At 41.5% G+C, this 26,337-nt stretch overlaps 1 protein-coding gene and 1 long non-coding RNA gene across 5 annotated transcripts in view; one reads left to right on the top strand and one right to left on the bottom strand.

The window, feature by feature from the left end:
* Eip78c (Ecdysone-induced protein 78C) overlaps positions 1 to 26,337 on the top strand; it is a 70,193-nt gene that overhangs the window by 32,447 nt on the left and 11,409 nt on the right. For all 4 annotated transcript variants that reach the window (XM_070673212.1, XM_070673211.1, XM_070673210.1 and 1 more), the window contains 2 exons: positions 20,487 to 20,611; positions 25,718 to 25,859. In XM_070673212.1, coding sequence (XP_070529313.1) covers positions 20,487 to 20,611; positions 25,718 to 25,859 — 267 coding nt within the window. The remainder of the gene's footprint in view (positions 1 to 20,486; positions 20,612 to 25,717; positions 25,860 to 26,337) is intronic.
* Positions 13,536 to 25,770, bottom strand: LOC139112283 (uncharacterized). The gene is made up of 3 exons (XR_011547359.1): positions 23,785 to 25,770; positions 23,628 to 23,667; positions 13,536 to 14,319 (listed from the first exon to the last, which is right to left on the bottom strand). It is a non-coding gene; the product is annotated as an uncharacterized lncRNA (long non-coding RNA).

Genomic DNA, 26,337 nt, shown 5'->3' with positions numbered 1-26,337 from the left:
TTAAATTACGTAAAAAATGTAGCTTAATTTATGCATTAAAAAAAAATGTTTTTTTTTTTTTGTAAAGATGTTTATTAAAAAAGTGCAAATAATTAATTTACCTTTATTTGTCAAAAATATTTCATCTTGCGTGGTAAATAAAATATTTTTATGTATGAAGCATAATTTTTTTTTTAATAACTCGTAAAAAAAGTAGAGACATCGCAATCCGGAGTGTAATCAATTTTGCAATTGTATGATTGGCAATTTAATTACCCTTTCACTATTTACATATACGCGTACGCCAATCATATTTCAGTTATAGTTAATTAACAACTACATATCGACCACTTCATTAATATAAACATTCTCTTTTACTTAGTCGAATTAATTTCAACGCGCAAGTCAATATCAGATATCGCGTCCTCATTTTCGTGCCATCAACGTCGCTTATCACAGCCGTTCAATTTTCGTTCTATACCAAAAGCGGGCTCGAATGAAAAGTGCCCAACGAACGGGCGGCGTACATCGCTAATTATACCGTCGCGCGTAGCGCCCAACGTTTCGGCAACTGCGAAGCTTAATCACTGATTCTATTAGTACGTAATTCCCCGCGCGAATAATTATTAATTTAATTAAATTCCATCTGTGCCTCGCGCGCGCGAAGCCGAATCATCGGCCGCGAGTCGCCGAGACGCGCGTACAAGCGCCGGCATCTGCTCTTTGTTCGGATCGCCCCACCGCGGCGAAACGCGGCGCATAACGCCGCTAATGTTAATCACCGAGTCGACGAGCGAGAGCGCCTGGGTGTGGCGTGACTATGGGAAATGGCAGAGGTTAGACGGGATCTGTACAAACCGCGGTTGCACGGCCGGCGCGCGGACGTTCGCGCTGCACGTGCGGGCACTTCGCGTTCGCTCGCTGCCGCGGCATTTCGCGAGCCATCCGCTCCTCGCGACTTCGAAGACCGGCTCGAACACGGCGCGAATCGACCCACGACCGGCGAGCTATCCCTTACCCGCATTAGACTCAATCTAACCGCGATCTCGCTCATCCCTTTTACGTATTCCCGTAGCTTGGATATCGGCGGCGGCTTTGCTTATATGTTAAAGTCGCGATAATTGCGTTGTAAACGTCACCGCGATACGCGAACGCTATCGCGATATAATCATCGGCGCGGTAATAAGCACCGCGGTGATACTATCGGCGCTAATTAGCCCAGCTAATTCCGATTCGGTGGAAAATTATTTCTCGCGCGCGCGTTTCGCAAGAATGCTGACTGCCGCGACCGAACTCTTTTCGTTTTCTCTACAAAGCTCACTGCACACCTCGAGAACGCGACTTTCCGCGGAGTGCTAATTTTGTACAATGTTTTCCTCTCGCCCCGTGGTAAATTAATTAATTACACGGTCAAGAGGGGCCACTGAAGTGACGTAAGAGCCCTTAGCGCGAAAATCAAAGGGCGACGACGGGAGGCAGCGAGCGATAATCCCCCGTACTTTTCAAGTTTTTCTCCTTTCTTCTCGCCGTCGAGATTCTCTCTTAATGGCGCGCAGACTCTTGTAAACACGCGGCACTTTGCGCCGCGGCATTTCCTCGGGCGAAAGGGCTCTTTGAATAGCTCGGCGAGCATGCAGGAGGGACTCTCGTCGGTTATGCCCTCCTCTTGTCTCTCGTCTCACGTGTGCGTGACAAAAGCCTTCTATTTTACCCTCCGCCCGCTTATTCCGTCGTTTAGCCTAATTTCCTCGGCGAGCACAATGCCTAATCAACGAAGCAATTACAAAGAACGCGAAACTAAACGCCGCCCTTTTTTTTTCGCACTTATCGGTGATTTTATAAAAATTATTTTAATATCCGGAGGCCGTTTTTTACTTCGCGGTGGCAAATCTTCGACTCTCGACTTGAGATTTCTTTGAAAGAAAAATTTATTTATATTCAAAGTTCGTTGAAGTCTCACGTGTGCGCGACAAAAGCCTTCTATTTTACTTTCCGCTCGATTTTTCGTCGTTTAGCCTAATTTCCTCGGCGAGCACAATGCCTAATCAACGAAGCAATTACAAAGAACGCGAAACTAAACGCCGCCCTTTCTTTTTCGCACTTATCAGTGATTTTATAAAAATTATTTTGACGTCCAGAGGCCGTTTTTATTTCGCGGTGGCAAGTCTTCGAAAGTGTCTGATACTCTCGACTTGAGATCTCTTTGAAAGAAAAATTTATTCTTTATATTCAAAGTTCGTTGAATATTGAAACGAATATTTCTTCCTGAGAGGCTTTCTTTTATTCTTCCGAAATCCTTTGACATTTATGTTTGCCGTGCTTTTAAAAGAAAGAATTCACTTTATTTGCATTCGAGAGTTGCCTTTTTTTTTTTTTTAATTATTATTAATTTATTTTATTTTATTTTTTATTTATTGTTTGTCAGCGAATCTCTGTTTTACTTTGCCGTTTCGACATTTGACGACAATCTGAGCTATCTCTGCTCGCCGAGAATAAAACCCCGCGGCATTTATTAAAGAGCCATTCGACGGCAAATTAAACCCGGAAATCGAGACGATTCTCACCCGGTTATTCTCGGCAAGACTTTTTATCGAGCGAAAATGTGAACAGGCAAATATTACTTTCGCAATCGTCGGAGAAACTTTCCAAGTTTTAACCCCAAGTCGTATGCATATAGGAAGGAGAAAATTTATAACTATATTTTATCTTTAATATACGCGAAGAAGTCATCTATTCTCGACGCTGATTTATTACGACGTATTTATATAATTTATACCGAAACACGCCGGCGTGTCAATGACTGCTTGTTTCTCGCTTAGCGCGTTGTCCATCATTTACCGTAACATTCCCCGATCAATTCGGAGCCGATATTACGCCGCGGAGTAAAATAAGAAAGCTATTTTGAACACAACATTTTTTTTCTTCTTTTTTTTTTTTCTTTAAAAAAATCCCTGTCCGATAAAAATCGCCCGCGGCGGTCGAGTACCGAGAAAGGTTTCGCGGTCGATCTGAAGCGTCCGGCGAATCCGGCGGGTATGCCGGACGAGAAAAAACAGAAACGACGGAAAAGAAACCGAGGAGCGAGGGGAGGGAAAAAAAGAAAAGAAGAAAAAAAAACAGAAGGAAAAGACGAGAGCAAGGGACGAAGCGTTACGTAATGCCGAGCCGCGAGATAGATATAACGAGTTAATTACACGACTACGATCCCTCGCGGGATCAATGCACCGGGCAGAAAGAGAGGAGATAACCAGCCGCGAACGACGAGGAAAGAAAACGCCTAAGAGCGTAACATCGATCCGCGTACACAAAGGACTAGAGAATCGATCGGCCAGCTTTCTCGTAGGAATAGAATATTTTCATTTGCCGGAAACGCGAACACGCAACGTTTCCAAAGCGACGAATAACACTTAAATGAAATATCCTTATCTGTCAAGCGGTCGAAGTGTTTTTCAAACATTTTTATCTCGCAGTTTGAAATAATATCGTTTTCACAATCGAGTCCTCGTTCTAAATAAAGAATGAAAAATTGAAATTAAAGAGAAACACATCTGGAATCCAGAATATTTCGTTCACTTGCATCGAGTGGTCGCGATTAGAAAGATATTAAACAAAAAGAGAGATATTAAATAAAATTTTGCGAATATATATATTTTTTTTTTAATATTCTGCTTTAAGTTATTTATTATTTATTGCATTTTTTGGACGACGTCTTTTAATATCTCGCGACAGTTTTCGAAGGAGAGACCGACTGTAACGTCGAGACGTAACGTGAATTCGATAACACGTGCAGCAATTACGAATCGTGAAACGGCGCTGAACTTTACTTTGCAAGCGGCGATACGAGTAGAAAGTCTCTCTTCGTGCCGCGTAATCGCGATCGATTTCCTCGTATAAAGTAACTCCCCGGGCGTTCTGGGAGGCGGCGAATCAAAACTTTCCTTACGTAATGCGAACGATGTTAGCGTAACGGAGATTTCGGTTGGAGATCTCGGTGATTCTGCCCGGCGCCTGTTTCAGCGCGCATTCCGTTTATTGATCCCGGCAGATGCAAAAAGAAAAAAAATAAGAGAAAAACAAAAGCAGAATAACGAAACGATATTACTTAACGAAGATATCAATAATGCACCGTGTCGATTTTTCACACGTACAGTTTCTCTAAATGCTACGCGCAAGCTTGAATAGAGAATAACGAAAAATATAACATTCCCACCTACCACTATTTTCGATAACATCGCTATTAATAATTAAGTAATAACGCCAGTTAAGAATAGAAAACGCGACGGCGCCGTCCGTCGGTTTGCATTAAACAAGAGCGCGTTTTTAAGACGGGATTTAATTATAAAGCGACAATAAATAATCTCGGCGTGTCTGTCGAACGCAAGGCAACTCTGGAGAGTGGTAAGGATTAATTATCGTCGACCAGGCAATAATCATGCGTGCAAGACCAGTGCAAAAGCTGCTGTTACGGCAGCAGCTGCGGTTGCAGCGAGCCTATCGTTTAGAAATGATTCATCGGTGAACGAGATATTTTTTTTTTTTTTGTTAATTGATATCCAATGGGCCGTTGAAACTTCAACATGTTAAAACTTGAAAATGAGCTTTGAAACACGTTTTTAGGGAGGAAGAGGAAAAAATCGGTTATTTCGATACTCTTTTTTTATTTTTTTTTTTACTAAAAATCTCGCTGAATACTATATTTCGCGTGTAATAGTTTTATATCGAGCAATCAGCTTCGAAACGTAACGTAAAATGATTCAGAATTATAACAAAAAAAAAATAGTAATTTTCTTTTTTTTTTTCCTTTTTTTTTTTAAATTAAAAAGAACAGGAAAAAGTATAAGAAATTATACCATGTCAAATTTAAACAATAAACAGTCAGTTATATTTTTAGAATAAAAAGTGGATAATCGGAAATTGGAAAATTCAACAAGCATCTGGCTACGTCCACAATTTCTAACTTGTTTCATAAATTCTTTATAAAGACGTCACGACTCGTCGCTAACAAAATTAATGAAAATAACAGTCAGATGTGCTCTGTTTAAACGCTTTTACTCCAAGAGCTCGCTTACGCGATAATATTGCAGCTACTTTTCACAACAATCTCCCGGCTGAAACAATCATTTTTTCATCGGAGCGGCTACCGAGCATACGACGATGATACGGAACGTGAATAACGGGAATTCGAAGGTGAATGCTCGAGCAAATTGCGAATTACGATACGGGACTGGCCTAACGCGTGTGTGTGCGCGTTCATACGTGACACCCACACACGTATGCGAATCGATGCACACATCTGCACCTCTACGTGTGCGTTTCGCGTAGACGTCTGCACGAGACACACGCTGGTGGGTAACCGAGTAACCAGTAATTTACTTTGTACGAGACCAGAGTGTCGAATGCACTCGAGTGCTTCGCGGGAAGAAGAGTCGCGAGCTCGAGACGCGAAATTTCGATACTTCTCTCGCCTGAATACTTCTGGCATCGACACAACTGACATTCGGCGTGACCCAAGCGGCGATATTCCGCGGAATATAAAACGCGGGACATCCTGAGAGTCGAGGGCAGCTTCTCTCGCTCTCGTCGATTATTTTTCTTCTAACTTTGCTCGCTCAAATAAATTAGCCGCTTTACGCGACGCAAGCTCGAGAGCGACTTACGCCCGCCGCGCGTCTTATCAAGCAATATTATGTAATACAATAATCGTGTGTGCCTCCGCGAGATACACGCGCGTATCTTCGCGTGTGTACGCTATATTATATCGTAACGCGCCGGTGAAAGCGTCGAAATCGCGCGCAGAAATAAAATCGCAACGGCGCACCGCCGAGTTTGCGGCATGCGATAAAATCGATAATCCCGACGTCCGTGCAACTCGTCGTCCGGCTGCGTTAAAACGCGCGCGCGGACGTATTCTCTAATTCCGCGTTTAATCCGGATTATTTCGACGCGGTTCTCTCTTTTTTTTTTTTTTTTATCATTCCCCGTTACTTACTGCGATCCGATTTGCGAGATAAACGCGCGAGAATAAAGTATTATTTTATATAGCCCGCGATATAAATAAAAAAGAAAAAGAAAAAAGACGTGTAGTCTCTCACGCTCCGCGGGACTGATAACATCGAGCGAGCGCGGAAGATGCTAATGAAATTACACAGCTGATTAATGCAGCTGTACTGCGATCTGCCCGACTTCGAGATTCGCTCGCGGACGTTTCCGTAAATATAATTTCGGCAGGAACGACGAGGGCTGCCGTTGCATTTATCCGTTAATAATTTTTGCAGACTCGAGTCGCGTAAATGGACGAAGGACCTCGGACGCTGCATTTATGCGCGAAAGGTATCTCCGTCGCGTTAATTCGAGCTCGATCCTATTTGCATTGGTAATACAAACGTATAAGCTGATATTCTACGGCGCGCATTTAACTCCGAGTGTATTCACTCCGATTCTCATCTCGCGTGTTTACATTAACGTGATTCCTGTATTAAAACTCGAAATTATACAGCTGCGTCCCGGCGTTTACGCCGGAAAAGCAGAACTTCGGCATTCCGCGTATCTGCGTTTTTCGGCGCGTTGCGCTCTCGCCGTTGAACGCGGCATTGAATTCGTCCCGTCGGCGAAAAAAGCGACGTTGATTTTTTTAAAAGTCGCGTAAATACCGGCCGCTTAAACTTTCGCCGCTAACTTCCAATAGCGGGTCGAAAGGAAACTTTCTCAAAGGTAATTAATGCTCGTTGCGTAATACGAATATGACGTTTTTCGTGGAATTTTATGTTAAATTTGGCCACCGAAAGTCCTCTTCGATTCATTAGAAGAATAGAAATCGTCTTAAAAGCCCGTGATTGCGCGTGAATCTAACTGAGAAAAATTAAATTAGCGCTTGAACTTTTTCCTGCCGAGATGTGAATGGCCCGGCGGCCAAGTCGTATTTTAAGATTGAACCTCTCGGTGAAATAAAAACTCTTAGGACATTTTTAAATTATTTATTATTTAATTAATGACTATTTTAATGACTATAAAAGATTATTTTAAAACGAATTCGTCGTAGAGACGGAAATAAAATTATAGAAATTATTTTAACAACGTTCATGTATTTTTATAATACGAATATAAATATTCAGCAAGATTTTTTTTTCTCTCTCTTTGATTAAAAGAGGCGCGTGGATTGGGAATACGTTTAGAATATTATATTTTATTCTAATATCGAATATTCGATTAGCGAAATCTGGCTGATTTCATATAAAATATGCGAAATAACGACGGACAGTTTTGCAATGACGGTAAAAAAATTCTTTTTCCGCAAGCTTTGGCTTTTGTGAATTCTCCCGATGTGAAATTCGCTTGGAATTAGATGAAGCTTTCTTTGACCTTATGAAACTCGATATAGCCTCCGAAATTTTTGCATTCTCCATTTTGATGCAAACGAAATTAACCAGTGCCCTCATAAAATTTCGACGGGGATTTGCAGCCGCTTGTTTGTTGCTGCAGCATGCACGCATAATTCAAGAACGTCCATCATAAATGAACTTCTTTGTACAACAACGTTATCGTTGTCTTTGAAACTCTCGTGATTAATGATTTTCGCGGAAGCCACTTACCGTAGCTGATATAAACCGTTTAATTACTCGCCGATGATTAAACGATCAATTTAACATAATTAGGAGATTAAGAAATGAACGGGTGTGCGTGATGCCTTTCGTAATAATCTCAACGGCGGTGAACTTGACGCTATTTACAATTCGTTTCTCATGTACGATCTATCATAAAAGCAAAGCATTGATTGCGTGCGACCGGAATTCTAACCACGATCTCGGTTCATTACGGCTTAATTATCTATTTTTATTAAAGAATCGTTAAATATTTTTCTACATTTTTTTTTAAATTGTAATTGTAATAATTTGATAACTCGCGATTAAAATTTATATAAGTATTAATTTAAAATGAATTAAACGTGGAAAATTAAGTGAATAATAATAAACTAAGCAGTCTTTATTAAATTTTGCAAATAGTTTAAAATTAATATTTTATTTAATAAGATGTAGAAGAGAATCTCGGTTTATTTCAGCTCATATTTTTCGCGTACAAGCGCACCGCGTTTTTAATGAGGCAAGTAGTCTTCGTCGTCTTGCGGAAATAATTATGAAATCTGGGATTGTACATCCGATACGGTACGCATAATAATTACAGAGATCGAAATTACTGCAGCGGGAAAAGCAGGACTGAGATAACGCGTCAACAGGCACCAGCCTGATGTAAAACATGGTTATTCGCAATTATCTGTCTACAAGACAAGAAATTAGATAATATATGACCTGGTTTAAGTTACAATTTATTTACGATTAGATAGATTAACGCGCGAACAATTTATTACTTAAAAAAAGATGTTTTTTCCCCCCTTTTTTTTTTTATTTTTATTTTTTTAAACGTTAGACTCGGAAAGATAATTACGCAACGAGTTATAATTTCTCTCTGCGTTCTCGTTTCCTTTTCAAACGATAGCGAGCATGTTAACACATCGGCTGTCACGTCGTACACGTATGAACGATACCTTATTTCTTTAAAAGTCACGGTTCCCGCGAACAAGAAATTACATCCGCGATTTAATTTGCATACCCCGCCATTCGTACGCAAATTAAAACAAAGTTTTAAACTTCCAATCACGTCGAGACGCCTAAGCAGCTTCCAATCAGTCGTCGAACGATCAAAATTGTGAGAAAGAAAAAAATTACAATTACAAAATCGTCAAAGTTAAACCGCTAGAGACAAGCGAATAATACGAGGATTTTCTATACCGAGAACGTTCTCGGTCTCGGCAACGAAAGCGCCGTTTCCTAGAGATATATTCAAGCGCATTAGTGACATAATTTTCCCCGGTGTATTTCTGTAACATGCCGGAGAGAGAAACGCGACGGATGCAAGGGAGAGCCGCGGCGGATGGAGAAGAAGAGAGAGGAGAAAGAGACCTCCGAGTGAGAGTCTGGTGACTGCCGGACCCTCTCGCTTATAAAGCGGCTTTATCGGCGTCGCGTTTCCGCGTTCGGTTGCACAACACCTGTGCCCGATGCTCCGTAATTCTCTCCCACGCTAATCGCGTAAAATCCGTAAGGCGTCTTCCTGATCAATATCGCCTCCCTCCTCCTCCTCCCCCCTCGTCCCCACCCGCTCGGTCTCTTAATCTTACGCTCAGGTACGCCCGGGGAATCGCCGGACTTCCTAGTTATAAAATTATTATTACGCCTACGCGGAGCCATTCTATTTTTGCATGTTCCGCGGGCGTTTTTACGTTCGCGAGTAACGCGCTGGACGTAACATGATTATTGTATTTCTGCATTACTTTGCGTTGAAAATTTTATATAACCGTGCCGTTAAAAAACAAAACCCCTTCTCTATATTTTTTTTTTTTGTACGCGATGTGAAGCATCATACATTTTAGAGCGGCCGGTGAGTGTTTGATTTTTTTAATACATAGGTCTTGCTTTCAATTTTTCGCGAAATTTTTAATTCAAATTTTCCTTCGGAGAGTAAGGGAGTTTCTGAACGCGTGTAACGGTCCATTAAAGCGCGTCGTTACGGTATAGTTTTTGAGCAAAGAGAGCCGAAGGCTTTCGGCTTTCTTAAGCTCGACGTAGCCTCATTTGTATCGAGATACGCCGCGCGTGAAATTCTGTGCATAGACCACCCGGGAAATGGTTCCGTGCCCGCAGACCGGCTGCAGGCATTCCCGAAGCGGCCGTATATCTTTGGAATTGCATAACGACCGGCGGATAGGCATTGAACGAAGAGAGAAGCACCGCGGCGAGACAGAAAGAGAAGAACGGACGTGTCAGGCTTCTCTCGCGCGAACTAAGATCGTAGAAAGTGCATTGGGAAAGCGAACCGGGCGCGAACAGCATAAACGCGACCGTAAATTATTCGTTTCGGGCGCGGGAAGGCGTATATACGTATACGAACACGAGTACCGATATCGCGGCGCTTTGTGCGTTCCCACAAGACACGGAGATTACGGGCTCCTCGTCCTTTAACGACTCCTTATCGAGTGGCGAGCTTATCGATCCGCGGGGATTCGAAAGCCGAGTCTCGTAACGCCGCGACTACGGGGCGACTTCACCGTAAGATCCCTTACACAGGGATCCACGACAACGTTTCCGTAACAAGGGACTACGGTTTGCGGTTCAACCTTGTTAGATAGCTGCGGCGGAATTACACGGTTCAAAGTCACGTCGAAATACTTTATACATCGGGCGGATGCGGTTCCGACCGCAATATTTGGGGATAATTAAAAATTAAAATATAATTAAATATTATAATTAATAATTACGTCGTTATATGTATTATTTCGAGACGTTTAGCTTCGTTCTTGAACATGTTCTACTGCGAAAGCAATAAAGATAGGCGAGTTTAGCGACCTGCTTCAGTGTAAGTAACACTCTGACATAATCGCACGTAATTAGACGCATTTTGGTCGCCATGTAATAAGCGATATTTTGATTAGGTGGCGTACGGCAAGTCGTATTCAAATGCTTCGAGTCACGATCGTTGAATCCGACAACCGGCTGCCGGCTAATTACGAGACCCCGAACACAGGCGGTATCCCGCGTGCTAATCCCGGCGCGTAACGGTACACGCGCTAGTCGCGCCAGCGAGTATTTCCGGCATATTGCGCGATCGTTAATATTATCTCACGCGTAATAGCATTTATTACGCGATACGAGAACCCGGCCTTTATTGCGCGCCACGACGAAAGGTCCCGCGGGTAACAATAAAAATTGAGATTCAAGTTCACGGAGATGACTCGCGCGGCCGCGATAACATCGGCGAGTGAGCCCCTCAGCGCGATGCGCGAGATGTTCCGGGTGGAATGCATGAATTCCGTAAAAAACAAAAGCCTACGCGCGCCTCGCGGTATTTGAATCAAACGATCGCTAAACCATGCATCGCGCGGTTAACTCAATTCTACGAAAGTTCGCATACAGCGTTCAGTAATTTTTTTTTTCTTTTCCCTTTTTTTTTTCTTTTTTTTTCTACATGGTACCGATAACTTTCGGAAGCAATAACGTTTTTTGAATGCAAAGCTCGCGAGTTTGGGAAAGAATTCCCGTCCAAGCAGGTCGAGTTTGTCTTTAATTTATTTTTTCCCGAGGCTCCGTTCACGTTCGGCGTAATTCGCGCCTCTGTCCTAGGTGAGAGCTATTGTCTTACGGGAGTAGAGCCTCGCCCTGGCACAGTGCGCGATCGGGATGCCATCACGCATCGACACTAGAAGCACACTCGCACACTGCACTTCGACACGACGGCGCGGACGGACGCGCGAGACGCGCACCGGAATACGAAATGCTATGACCTAGGCGTAGATGTATGCGGCGCGTAACGCTTCCTTGTAAACAAGGGGCGCCGTGAAACTGCAGCCTAGGTCGAGGCCGTGCTAGCCGCGAACCGTAGCTAAGACGAAGAACCACGTCCTACATCGCGCTCGTCTACGTACCGCGCGAGAGGCGCGGACGGCGACGCTTAGTATTCTCGGAGCTCGCACGTTCTGCGAATAACGATTTTCGAGGGACATGATAACGCATCCTCTGGGAAACGTTGTTACGAGACGGTGCAGAGAATCGCGAATGAAAAGTGCGTCGGGTGACTTTCGGGGAAGGAAAAATGTGGAGGGTAAATAGATCCGGCTGGAGCAAATCTAAAACTGCTTATCGAAGAATTCGATCGACCTTACGCGGATTTTAATCACGCCGCAGCGTGAATCTCGTGACGTTATATTAATAATTGTTACGAGACGGTGCAGAGAATCGCTAATAAAAAATACGTCGGGTGACTTTCGAGAAAGGAAAATGTAGAAAATAAATCGGATCGGGTGGAGCGAATCTAAAACTGCCTATCGAAGAATTCGATCGACTGTACGCGGATTTTAATCACGCCAGAGCGTGAATCGCGCGACGTTATATTAATAATTGTTACGAGAAGGTGCAGAGAATCGCTAATAAAAAATACGTCGGGTGACTTTCGGGAAAAGAAAATATAGAAAGTAAATCGAATCGGGTGGGGCGAATCAAAAATTGTCTATCGAAGAATTCGATCGACCTTACGCGGATTTTAATCACGCCAGAGCGTGAATCTCGCGACGTTGTATTAATAATTGTTACGAGACGGTGCAGAGAATCGCTAATAAAAAATACGTCGGGTGACTTTCGGGAAAAGAAAATATAAAAAATAAATCGAATCGGGTGGGGCGAATCAAAAATTGTCTATCGAAGAATTCGATCGACTGTACGCGGATTTTAATCACGCCGCAGCGTGAATCTCGTGACGTTATATTAATAATTGTTACGAGAAGGTGCAGAGAATCGCTAATAAAAAATACGTCGGGTGACTTTCGGGAAAGAAAAATGTAGAAACTAAATCAAATCGAGTGGGGCGAATCTAAAATTGCTTATCAAAGAATTCGATCGATCGTACGCAGATTTTAATCACGCCGGAGCGTGAATTATCTCGCGACTTTGTATTAATAATTGTTGCCGTTTCCTAATGCCTCCTAGGCCTTCTTTTTCCTATTATCAGATTCGTCGATTGTATAATACAACGCTCGTGAAAATATATGCTTTATTCTTATGGCGTGCGCTCTGATAATCGAAGCACGATAATCGTGCGACATTTGTACGGCACTTCTGGCTACGAGGAACACGCACTCTACTGCGCGAAAGAATGGCACGAGAAAATTCTATTGTAACGAAGGAATTTAACGTGGAAGGGGCTTTAACGAGTCGCCGATATGCAAATCTGCTCTCTGTACGATTGACGCGCGATTTGATTAAAGTATGAAATTAATTTGAAACAACCATATTTAAAAGATTGCCTAGCAATTGCATTTCTCGATTCGAAATCAATTTGTTATGTAGCCGGTGACGTTCGTTGACGAGTAAAGATTTCGAAAATAATAACCGATAATTGTGTAATTCTAATAAAATCGTGCTACGCGACGGGATTATTAAAATCGAGTTACCAGTACGTCAATTAAGATAAATTGTTCGAAGAATTATAATCAAGTTTTTAATTGATATGTATTGGATTCTTGATCATTTTTATTTAAATCGAAACCGCAGCGATTTTATATATTACTAGATGAAATCATTTGTGCGCTACGCGCGCGCTGTGTTTCAAGAGATCCCCAGTTACAAATTATAAAAATAAAAATAAAAACCATGCGACTCACCGAACTGCATGAGCGTCAGCGGAGTTGTAGAATTCAGGCGGTGGCTGTAACATAAAGAAAAATATTAATGTAGACATGCGACACATTATTAATAAAATTGATAAAAAAAAAAAAAAAAGTAAATTTTTTTCTTTTTAAATAAGAATTTTATTTTAAAAAATTATCCTTACCTAAGAGTTGCTCCGCCGATGCCTGATGCCTCCTGGTGGGCCTGCTCATCCTCTCAGATGGGACGTGACGAGCCATCCTTCCGCGCACTAGAAACTCGCGACCGCGACCGGGTGAAGTTACAATCGCGAGCACTAAGTATTTAACACTGATTCGCACACGATAAGGTGCTCTCGTTTATCAAATTTGCGTAACAAATCATACGCCCGATTACTTAACGAATTCGCGAAAACGCCCAACGAACCGGCTGGGGTTTGTATTTATACATTTTCGACGTACGAGACCTTTCTTCTTCGGATTTTTATCTAAGCAGAACTCTCGTTTCGCTCAGATAAAAATTCAAAGAAGTGCTGAGCTGTAATAATATCAACGTAAATTTGGTACAAATGTACGCAATTTACATCGATATATGAAATTTAAATTAAGACATGATATATAAATTAATCAAATTTTTTTTTTTAATTTACCTAAGTATATTGTTTTAAGTTTTTTATTATTTTAGAACACCGGCGCGATGTTTTAATATTTTATTTTATTAAACATTATTTTATATAATATGCTAATTGTGCCGCGGGTAATATAGAAATTTTTTCCCACCCGAAATGCTAATAATTAAAATATAAAAAGGGAAAGCATGCGACCTACGGTTCTGCAACGGCGGAGTTGTTGGTAAAGATGATCTGTAACAAATAAATAAATAAAAATTAAATTGTAGAGATCTCAATAATTATTTAGAAAAAGAAAAAAAAGATTACACGCGTCTCTAATTTTTTAATTAATTTAAATACTACAGAATTAAGTTTGAAAAACGGCAACGATAAAAAAGAACAAAATTGATCCTTACCAGTAAGTTGCTCCGCCGATGCAGGATGCCTTTCCTAGGCCTCCTCCTCCTCTCAGTACTGGCCACTTCATCGAGAACGTCAGTCTGGTGCTACTTAAGCGATAGTGTCCCTCTAGATTTTTATCTGAAACAAACATGTTACATTTTATTAGAAAAATTAACGAAAATTAAATGTGCTGCGTTACAAGTACAATATAATTACAACTATTCTATGTGAATTATTCACTTCGCAGATGCCCGACACGTACAAGTTATCAATCGCGGAGCTCAGTTCGCGTCAGTTAATATTGTATAATAATATAATACAACGCACGACCGACACATACGTTTCCTACATACGTTTCAAGAGATCACGGCGCGAAATGTGTACGCCGGGCGCGCGACCGACTTCTACTCTCGGTCACTACATACGCAGCCTTAAAAATACGTACAAGTTATCAATCGCGAAGCTCAGTTCGCATTAGCTAATATTGTATAATAATATAATACTACGCACGACCGGCACATACCTACATACATACGTTTCACGAGATCACCGCGCGAGATGTGTACGCCGGGCGCGACCGACCTCTACTCTCGGTCACTACATACACAGCCATAAAAATACGTACACGTTATCAATCGCGAAGCTCAGTTCGCATTAGCTAATATTGTATAATAATATAATACTACGCACGACCGGCACATACGTTTCCTACATACGTTTCAAGAGATCACGGCGCGAGTATGTACGCCGGTCGTGACCGACCTCTACTCTTGGTCACTACATACGCAGCCATAAAAATACATGAACAAAGCTTTCCAGATCTTACATTCCTACACCGCGAACGAACATCTCCCGAATCTATCTCTGACATATAAAAGAACGACGCCCGAATACTTAGCGAAACTCCCGAAGCGACCGACGCACCACGTGCTTGTTCGATACTCGTCGTAGTTTCGGCATGCGAGGCGCTTTTCTCCTTCGGATTTTTATCTAACTCGAATTCTGAATGTCTAGAATATGTCGCGATAACTCGTCGATAAATCGGGCCGCTAATTACGCGTAATTCTTGCGATATCTACTTACGGATCGTCTCTTGCGTACGTGCGTGATGGTCGACCGCTGAAGGATAGAGAGAGAGGGGGAGAATTTAGCTCGCACGCGGCACGTACGCTCGCGCCCACTCCCACCCTTCCCTCCCCCCGGTCACGTAACCGTCTCCCTCTGTCTCTTTCCCTCGCCTTTACAGAATTTAAAGCGTTGTAAAAAATATATTTCGAATATTAATTGCAAGCTGAATCGACACCGAAGCTCAAGATCTCCTTCTCGACAACTGACTCGACAATTTTACTCTCGTTTAGCACGAAGCGAGCCAACGAAATAATCAATTTATAGGATAATAGAGTCACGATTTAAATCCACACGAAGTATTCTTTTTTTTTACTAAGTAGCAAATACTTACTGAAAAGCAATTAACGGTTTCTTAATTGATTTATTCGATGATTTGCATATTATTTCGCTTCTCTTTCACTTCGAAAATAAAATAACTTGCATTTAAACCAGCGATGTACGGTAATGAAAAATATATTTATCGCGTTAAAAAAGCAGGTCACTTATCTGTAAATATATTACGATGACGATGCAATTTTTATTCCCTCGACTCGATTCGTATTTTCTATCTCGTCTAAATTTTATTTTATTTTTTCCTTCTTTTTTTACTTTATATTTAAATATAAATTACGCGAAATTTGTGCTGTAGTAAACACTCATTCGCTCGATCTCCCAAATCACGGGGAATACATTAATTACGCGGGCCGGCAATTACTGAATGTTTCGCGGGGAATAATCATCATATTTCGAAGAGCAATGCGACGGAGCGGCTGGCTGTGCCGCTGGCTATCTACTTGGATCTCGCCGCGCGAATTGCAACAAAGCGAACGCGCAAACATGAGAGATATTACGTTGCCGCCAAGCATTTCCGTGCCGACGCTGAAATATTTAATTGAATCGCGACCACTAATTAATGGTAAAAAAAAAAAAAGAAAATTTTCTTTAGAAGGAAACTAAAAGTTTTTCTACAGCTTTAATAGCTACTCGAAGAGTAACTGTTCAAAGAATCACAATCCCGAAAATGTTTCGATAAAAATAAAAATGTTTCGCTCTCGTAGTGCATTTCTTTTTTTATTTGGGGATATTTGAAAAGACCTTTGATACGCTAATCTTTGGGAATTCGCTGTTAAATAATTGCGACAATTACACGTCGTTTTTTTCACGTTAAATATTTTCATAAACTTCCCACTCTGTTTCGCGGAGGCGAGCAGGAAATTACTCGCAACATTGTTCTCGTAATGCGTTCGGCGAATACTTTTTGCGCGTTTCCCTTTTCTCTTTCTTTTTCTTTTTTTTTCTTTTCCCCCCTCTTTACTTTTTTTCTTTGATATCTCGGGAAAGCCTCGCGCGGGATCCCATCCTGCTTTCTTCCGGAGTGTCTACTGTCGTGTCGAACACGCGCCAGTGCTCACCGACAATAGGCCGCAGCATCGGCTGTTTCGCAAGTACACGTAGATTCGCACTCGCGATAACAAGGAGAGTTGCTTCGCATTTCCGCGACGAGGATTTGACACGCGGCGTCGCTTGAATTCCTGACTAACAGCCGCATTTAGTTTAACATTGGGATTAAGTTAATTACGCCGATTAGATAAATCGTTTAACGTCTCATCGAAGTAGCTTGCGTTACGATAAATAAATTTAAAGTCGAATGATAATTTTTATATCGAGAGTGCGATACAGTTTCTTGCTTTTGATCGAATTTCGTTCCTTCATATTAACGCTATAATTTTGTCAACTATAACACAGCTGCATTTAGTTGAATATTAGGATTAAGTTAATTACGCCGATTAGATAAATTATTTAACGTCTCATCGAAGTAGCTTGCGTTACGATAAATAAATTTAAAGTCGAATGATAATTTTTACATCGAGAGTGCGATACCGTTTCACGCTCTTTCTCGCTTTCGATCGAATTTCCTTTCTTCATATTAACGCTATAATTTTTCCAACTATAACACAGCTGCATTTAATTGAATATTAGGATTAAGTTAATTACGTTGATTAGATAAATCATTTAACGTCTCATCGAAGTAACTTGCGTCACGATAAATAAATTTAGAGTCGAATAATAATTTTTACATCGAGAATGCGATACCGTTTCACGCTCTTTCTCGCTTTCGATCGAATTTCCTTCCTTCATATTAACGCTATAATTTTTCCAACTATAACACAGCCGCAATTGTGCCCGCCAGGTGTTATTTTTCTTCCAACGTAACCGCGAACGTAATTGGAAAAAATCGCAATATCTCTTTCCAAATAAACAGTCGGCCAAAATTTAATTATCTTTAATCCGAGCCAAATAAACAGGCTAATAAACACCGTTAAAACGAACTGTACATTGGTTACGATGTTGTCGAGTACGATAATATCGTTAGCGTCGCATCGTGCCGTTTATTCGAACGTGCTGGCGCTTTCGGTGCATTTACCACCCGGCTGATTTCGGAACAAAGGCGAGAGCGGCCCCACATGGATGTAGCGTAATCGATTTATTAGCGAACTGATGGATTACAGAGTCATGGAGACCCCCGCAACGTCGAAAGAGGCCGTGGTCGACGTTATCGCGGGCCTAAATTATACAAATAGCAACAACGCCGATCATATTAAACGCTAATCACCGTCGCGGACCCTGCGATCTGCGGCCGTAATTCACAGCCAACGATATTTTTTTTTTATCAGGAGGGAAAACAGGTGCGAGCTTATCGCACGTGTAAGATAAATAGAATACGATTTTTACGCCTTATCTGTCGCGTCGCGCAAGAAAAGTGGTGGTTCCGCGAGAGTAAGCGCGACGCAAGAAAACAGCATTTAGATTTATTCGCGCGTGACCGTTTAACATACGTCTCTAATGAGCGCCGTTGATTCTTTCGAACTGAGCGCCGAAGAGAGCTTCGGCTTAACTGTTTACTGATTACCAGTGTATGTAATTACGGCGCGCCCATAAACTTCCGCTTTTGCAGTCTCGAAATTGCAGATCAAGCCGGGAATATCATTTCGCGTGCGCGTGTTTAACGCGTTTCTTTATTTTACGTTAATTAATTTTTGCGGATATAAATTAAGGCGTTTGTTTCGATGCACAGATTCTCTTTCTCGTTTTGTTTTTTTTTTTTTTTTTCTTTTCTACTTTATTTCGTCGATATCAAACGCCGTGTGCTTTATGCTTGTTTTTTAAACGATCGTAATTACGGGCTTTAATGAGACGAGGATATAGAGTGACACGGTGTGATTATTTATGAGATTCGCGAGAGTAGAATTACACTGTTTCCAAAATAAACTGCTGGTATCGTAATTAACACTCGAGGTATCTCGATGCCGCGCGGAGCCAATATCTGATATCCGATCGCGCATCATTATCCGATCGTTAAGCGTGATTCCTTCGGTTAAAAAAAATATCTGACGTTACAAATTTCGTAATTTATTTATTAACTTGACAACGCTTTTATGACGCGATCCGAATCGCTTTACGGCTGATTAGATTTTTTCCCGCTTTGCTATTCTTGTTCGGCTGAGTTTCTATTTGCATAATTCATGTCGTCTCTCATTTAACGAATTAAATTGACGTACGCGGGAGAAAGAAATATTTTCTTGCATCGGCGATTTAAAATTCATTTTTTATATTACGTTAATAGAAATCTGGATGGTCCTCGCGATGGAACAACCGCGCGATGTTTAAAAAATGTAATCGGAAAACTAGATTCTATTTAATTTCTCCTAATTTATCTCTTCGGTGCATACGATGTTTAACTTTAACGTCGTTAAAATTAACTTTTGAAAGAGTGGGGGGACAAGGTGGCGCAAAATTTAACCCGCGAATTGTATTCGAAACACCTTATTAATCATTCGCGTATCGCTAAATTTAATAACGCCCAAACTAACGTCAAGTTTCCACAATTAACTTCTTAACGAACGCGTATATATTATGCAGACGTCAAAACTGCAGGCGATAAACAATTAACTTCTATTGTTATTTTACGTCCGCTGTGCCGACTTATTATAGAAAGAGGGCCCAGGTCGGTCTCGCCGGCCGTCGCGTCGTAATTGCATCGCGACTTAAAGCCCGCCGGCAATTTCGCGGGACCAATTGGCGCAGTTAGACTCGAAGACGGTCGATTCCGCGAAGCGATCTCGACAGTTCCAGCAGCTCGCCGGGTCGTTGTCGCTCGCAAAGGTAAAGGCGCAAGGAATAACGCCACGCGACGAGCTCCGGATAACGGGGTTGCTCTCGATTGTCCCCGCGAGCTCGCGAAGACGCGGCTGGCGAACGCGAGGCCTGAACGCTGGTACCGTTTTGTCTCCGACGACGGTTTCTGCGGCCGTCATAAAGTCCAGGCATTCGCGCGCGAATGTTCCTCGGATCGGCGAGGATTCTTTATCTCCCTCTTTCTCTTTTTCTACTTCGGCTCGGGCGTCCGTTTTTCTTTTCTTACAACGCCCGCGGATTTTCTCCTTTTCATCGCGTAACGACGTCTTTTACAACAAGAGGGTTTCGCGAGAGACGCCAACGGTACACACGTCGCAAGCTACGCTTCTATGCGCGGGGGCCCCTCCCTTCTCCTCCTTTACCTGCCGGCGGCCTCGTTTCGCCTATCTTTTTCCTGCTCCTTTTTCATTTTTTTTTTTGTCTTTTTTTTTTTCCTGCCCCATCTCCGCCTCCTTTCGTTCGCCGTCTCTTCTCCTCCTGTTCCTGTTCTGCCCCCGTCTAGTTGGGTGCCACTGCCGTACGCCCCGCTTACTTCTTCTTCTTCTTCTGCTCCTTTTCCGTAACGGTGACGCCGGCTTCCCGTTACGCGCTCAGCCTGAACCGTCCGAACGAACGTGGCGGCCTATTCCCTTCCACGACGATGAGCTTCGTTGAATTATGGATGCCGGGCGCACGGAGGAAAGACGCTGCTAATGCTGGATAGATGTCCCGTTTGTCTCTCGGAAACGACGAGGCCGCGAGGGGCGAAGAGGAAGAGAAAGGAGTCGCGCTCGCGCGAAATAATCTCGTCGCTTAATTCCTTTCGCGTCTTATCTCGCCTTGTTAAACTCGAGGAAAACATGTGAAATTAGATAGCCCCCGCGAAGTATTATTTTCTCTCGTTAGAAGCGTTGTCTCGTTCGTCTCGTTGCGAAGTCCGTTTTCTCCCGTCGTAATCAATTTGCGCGCGTTACCTTCGCTGGACAAAGGCATTTATTTTTCCTATTCCTGTTTGCTTACAGAGCAGCATTACGCGGCAGCTGATTCGAACAGCTCGACGCCCGCCAAGAGCTTCGTGCCCTGCAAGGTCTGCGGCGATAAGGCGAGCGGCTATCACTACGGCGTTACCAGCTGCGAGGGTTGCAAAGTGAGTATCGTGACTTTTCAGGGATGAGCGAAAATCACCCCGCGATCCGAAAAAAAGCACGTCCGTCCTTAATTTTCGTCCGGCGATTAATCGGGAGAAATTATTTAGAATAAACGACGGAGTATTCTACGGTAAATGCCGAGGTTGAAAACCTCCCACTTCCTCCCGGTCGTATTTAATCTCGCCTACGGTACAGCGTGGCTAATGTGACGTGTTTAATTTTACAAATGCTACGGTAACAAGTCGGAAGAGGATTTATCTGACGCGCAAAGTCAAAGGAACTTCGTGAACGACGTTATCGCGAGACTGAGAAGCTCGCAGCTTCCGATAGCTCGCGGGGTACCGGACGATCGGTTTGACCCCTCGCGCAGTGGTGGGTCGAGCACAATTTACGGCTCCGATCGGCAAGGATGCATGACGATCGGGTAATAATCCGCGAAACGACTCGTTCGCACTTCGGGGCAGGATATTTATCGGTACGCGAGCGAGCGCGATCGCGTCTTAAGCATCGTGGGAGATGCACATCCGCCGCAGAACGCTTGTACACCGCCGCTGCACGCCTGAGATTTCAAATGCGGAAGCCCTAAGGCCAGAGTTAACGGTGAATTGGTGCATTCTCGCGTACGCTAGCAGCAAGTTCTGCGGGCAAACGCACACGGGCGTACGCGCGGTACACAAGTTCGCCTAAAGTTAGCCGGCGAACGCGCTTTCGTTGCTCTCATTTACATCCTTCGAAAGCACTTCGTCCGGGAAGTATCTTATGAAGGAGAAAAAAAAAAAAGAAAAGAAAAAAGAAATTGAACGTTACATCCAAGCGCGTTCCCAATATCTTGAACGGCGTCTGAGACTTGCTTTCTTTAGACATCCGTATTTCGAGACACCGCGGTATATTATTAAATTAAATCTGAATTTTTAGTCATATCTGGTGCCGGTGTTTCATTTTTTTTAATAAAAAATTTTTTATCATTATCATTTAGAAATTAAAAAGTGAATTTATACTGACAGAAGCTTCTCAAAATCGTTTTTATTTATTTTTTTTATTCAACTTGTATTAATATTATATTATAAATAATTTTCAAATTTAATATTAAGAACGGTGAAATGATAAAACAATTTTAGCGCGCACAAAGCTTGATAAATTGTAATTTAAACTGCAAGAAATCAATGAAACCTGCTGTTGTTCCAACCGGGCTATTACTTTTGCGTGGTGTGCCGCTATATTCGTCCGACCCGCACCGCGTTTTTACTACTTACTCGATGTGTGCGGCTCGTGCTGCTCGCTTCGCTTTTATTTCTCACCGCAATATTTATTGTCATACAAAACGCGAGTGCAATTTTCTTTTCCGCAGCTGCTTTATAACACACCGAGCATATTGTAATACACAAATCTTACCGAAAGATAGTAACTCTTTTATTAAATTAAAAAAGATAAATCTCGCTCTTGATATTTTTACCTTAAATCTTTTCATTTCGCCGCGCGAAATTTCCTCGCAGGGTCTCACCTCGGCTCAAGCTTAAATCTTTTAAGGAATCTACTCGCACGCAATTATTTAACGCTAACGAAATATTTATCGTAACAATTTAAAAGGTCTTGATTAATTTTACGAATGTTATTTACTTGAAAAGTTTCTTGCGGAATTATCTAAAATTCGCGCGCGTTTTTGTAATACTGGCATAAAATATTACGTGCCTATTATTTCTTTTTTCTTTCTTTTTTTTTCGATGCGGCTGATTAGAATGAACCGACGGATGTTTAATATAATATATCAATTTTAGAAACGAGCTTTTAAGAAATCTACTCGCACACAATTATTTAACGCTAACGAAATATTTATCGTAACAATTTAAAAGGTCTTGATTAATTTTACGAAGTCTAATTATTAGTCACTTAAAAGTTTCTCGCGGAATTATCTAAAATTCGTGCGTGCTTTTGTAATACTGGCGTTGTTAAAATATTACGTGCCTATTATTTCTTTTTTCTTTCTTTCCTTTTTTCGGTGCGGCTGACCAGAATGAACCGACGGATGTTTAATATAATATATCAATTTTAGAAACGAGCTTTTAAGAAATCTACTCGCACGCAATTATTTAACGCTAACGAAATATTTATCGTAACAATCTAAAAGGTCTTGATTAATTTCACAAAGTCTAATTATTAGTCACTTAAAAGTTTCTCGCGGAATTATCTAAAATTCGTGCGTGCTTTTGTAACACTGGCGTTGTTAAAATATTACGTGCCTATTATTTCTTTTTTCTTTCTTTCCTTTTTTTCGGTGCGGCTGACCAGAATGAACCGACGGATGTTTAATATAATATATCGATTTTAGAAACGAGCTGAGGTCGCGCGCGCCATTGGTTCCCAGTAATATCGACAGTTGCATTACGCGCAGTCTGTCCATCGGGGATTCCAGGATATTGGATGCTGGCATACACGTTAACGTAGTTGCATGATGCTGTTACGAATACCTTTCATCAATTAGCACCGATAGTAATGTGCCAATAAACCGATGCTTTCTCGATTACCCGGGACTCATCCATATGCCATTTCTATTACTCCATTACTTCCGCGTGAGCTATTCTCTCTTCGCGAAAGCCGTAGTTTTGTTGTTTATAACGCGTGATTAATAATAATAAAATAAGAGTATAATTAAAGGCTATATTAAAACTCTGACAAACACTAAAATATGGATAAAGAACAACAGCTGTTTTGAAGATTTCTATATTGAGATTTTGTTCTGGAATATCGAACGATTTATTTGAAATTTTGAGTAAGCTTCTGGTCAGTTACTAAAATAGCGTTTAAAAAAAAATTTATGTTTTAGCAAACGATGGCTATTTTTCGTTTGGAAAGGGTGTTTATTTATTGGAAAGGGTAATTATTTAAAGCGATGGTTTCTTACTATTTATTACTTTTATTTCTTTGCATTTCTAAAACCGTGCCTATGCGCTCATCTTGAAATTTTATAAGAGACGCCAGTTTTAAACTATTATAAAAAATTAAAATTATGCGACTTACCGATCTGCATGACAGCGGAGGTGTAGAGTTCTGCCGGTGACTGTAACATAAAAAAGAAAACATTAATGTAGACGTGTCAGACATTATTGATAAGATTGATAAAAAAAAGTGAAGGTTTTTCTTAATAAGGATTTTATTTAAAAAAAATGATCCTAACCTAAAAGTTGCTCCGCCGATGCAGGATGCCTCCCAGGCCTCCTCCTCCTCTCAGATGGGACGTGCCGAGCCATCCCTCCGCGCACAAGTAACTCGCGAACACCCCGACCGTGATTTTATAATCGCGATAATTACTTTCGCGCGTTCCACATTCGGCACTCGCGTTAAGAAAAATGTTGTACGTCTAAAAACTCCGCCCGAATACTATACGAAGCTCGCGGAACGACCGACGAACCGGCTGCGGTTCGTATAATTATTAATTAATGTCGGCGGTGGCGACACTGTTGTTAACGGCAGTGCATCCAACTGCGTAGATCTGTAACAAAAAAAAAAATAAAAATATATATATATACATATATTAATTGTAGAGATGCTGTATAAGTACAAGTTATTAGTTTTGCGTTAAAAAAAAAATATTCTTACCTCCTAAGGGTTGCTCCGTCGAAGCACGGTGCCTTTCCTCCTCCTCCTCCTCCTCTCAGATTATTAAATCTCCCATTAGAACAACTGGCCTCCTCTCAGACTCTTAAAACCTCGTCCTCGCGCTGATTACCTGCAAACAGAAAGCCCAAATAATTAATTAAAACCACGCGAGCTCACGCAACGCTTCTGAAATAAAAAGATTACTCTCCAGAAACGAACACATAAGAATAAGGGAAAGGAGACGTACTCACACGTGCTCTCCTCACACGGAGAACGGCGAGGAGAAGATAGTTTCCGTATCGCGAGGTTTTCGTTCAACGCAAATGCGTATTACTTAATTTCGGCACGAACACGCGGTCTGCGTAGCGCGTACGTACGTGTGTGTTGCTCGACCGCTGGAGAAGGACAGAGTGAGAGTGGGAGTGGTGGGGGAAATACCTAGCGCGCGGCACGTAGGCCCGCGCTCGCTCTCCTTCCCCTTCCGTCTTTCCCCCGCGCCCGCTCTCCTTCTTCCCTTCCGTCTTCGCCCCGCGCCTATCTATTCGTTCCTCTCGTTGTCTTTAATTGTTCTTGTTCGATTTAATTGTAATATTAAATTGGTATGGCTAGATAAAAAGGTTACTTTCCCACTAGGTCGCTCTTGATCTTGAAAATCGCGAAGACCGTCTTTGTTTGGACATATTAATTAAATATTAAAATTAAATTAAATTCTTAAAATCGCCGATTCGACAGCCGACGTTTGATTCTCGCTTGGCGTGAAGAAGGCAAGTGAGAGAGAAGTGATCAGCGTCGAGTTTTAAGAGGTGATGATTAATAATTAAATTACGCGTTACGCCAATTTTTTAAGACTAGATTATAAACTACGAAAAAAAAAATGATGCGACTTACTAATCTGCACGAGCTTCAGCGAAGTTGTAGAGTTCCGCCGGTGACTGTAACATAAAATAAAACATATTAATGTAGACATGTTAATATTTAAATTAATGTAAAGGTAAAGTTTTATTCCTACGCGCTCTTTTCTTTTTTATCAATTAATTTCTTGCAAATTAATAATTGATGGATAGTGAATGGTGAATAAATAGATGGTAGATGGGTGGATGAGTGAATGGTGGAAAAATAAATGGGTGGATGGTGGATGGAAGAATGGAAAAAAAATTTAAAATTTGAAGTCCAAAAGAATGAGCGTTTGCCATCGCTCTTTAAAGTATATTATTTAATCTATTATTTAATTATTACTTGCACTGTTAATTAATAGTGCATTAATTCCGATGTAATCGCACTAAAAAAAAAAAAAAATTAATTCTGGGAAAATATGCGATATAATAAGATACGCGTTCGGGAACTTGCTTTTCCCACGAGCGCGCATTTTCCGTTATCTCTCTCACTTTTCCTGCCGCTCTCGACATTACAAAGAAGGACACGGAGTATTTTATATGCGGCGAGATATAATTAACTTCGCGAGACAGTCTATGGGATCGTTATTAATAGCGTTTCCTTACTTCCTGTTTCAGGGCTTCTTCAGGAGGAGCATACAGAAGCAGATAGAGTACAGGTGCTTGAGGGACGGCAAGTGTCTTGTCATCAGATTAAATCGGAACCGTTGCCAGTACTGCAGATTCAAGAAGTGCCTAGCCGTCGGCATGTCCAGAGACTGTAAGTGCCGTGTTCGCGATATCGTTTGATAATTGTTGCTCCGTACATTCGACAGATTTCGCCCTCAACGTCGAGGAGACCTTGAAAAATTATTAATACATATATTTATTTCCCCGACACAGATTTACTTATTAAAGAAATTAATATTCAACATTAATCGCAAAAGAGAATTGCTAAGATAATTTTTTTTCTTTTTTTTTTTCTTGTTTCCTGTGAATTTATTATTTTACGAATTTATTTTACAAGACGGAGTCAAATAACTTCTTACAGTTCGCGAGACACATATTAATAGCTAAAAGAAAAAGTATTTGAAGACGTATTATTATACAATTTATTATTCACATAGTTTAGCTCGATTAATACAAAATTATGCGTCACATAAATTTCTTTACAATCTCTTTTGTTCTCAGAAATTTTCGTAGAATTTCTACGACAGCCAATGAATCGTAAATACAACTAATTATAAATTATTAATTAA

This window comes from Cardiocondyla obscurior, linkage group LG27 (genome assembly GCF_019399895.1).
Source record: "Cardiocondyla obscurior isolate alpha-2009 linkage group LG27, Cobs3.1, whole genome shotgun sequence".
Lineage (NCBI taxonomy): Eukaryota > Metazoa > Arthropoda > Insecta > Hymenoptera > Formicidae > Cardiocondyla > Cardiocondyla obscurior.
The sequence above is the reverse complement of the archived record's forward strand: the minus strand, read 5'-3'. Positions and strand labels throughout refer to the sequence as shown.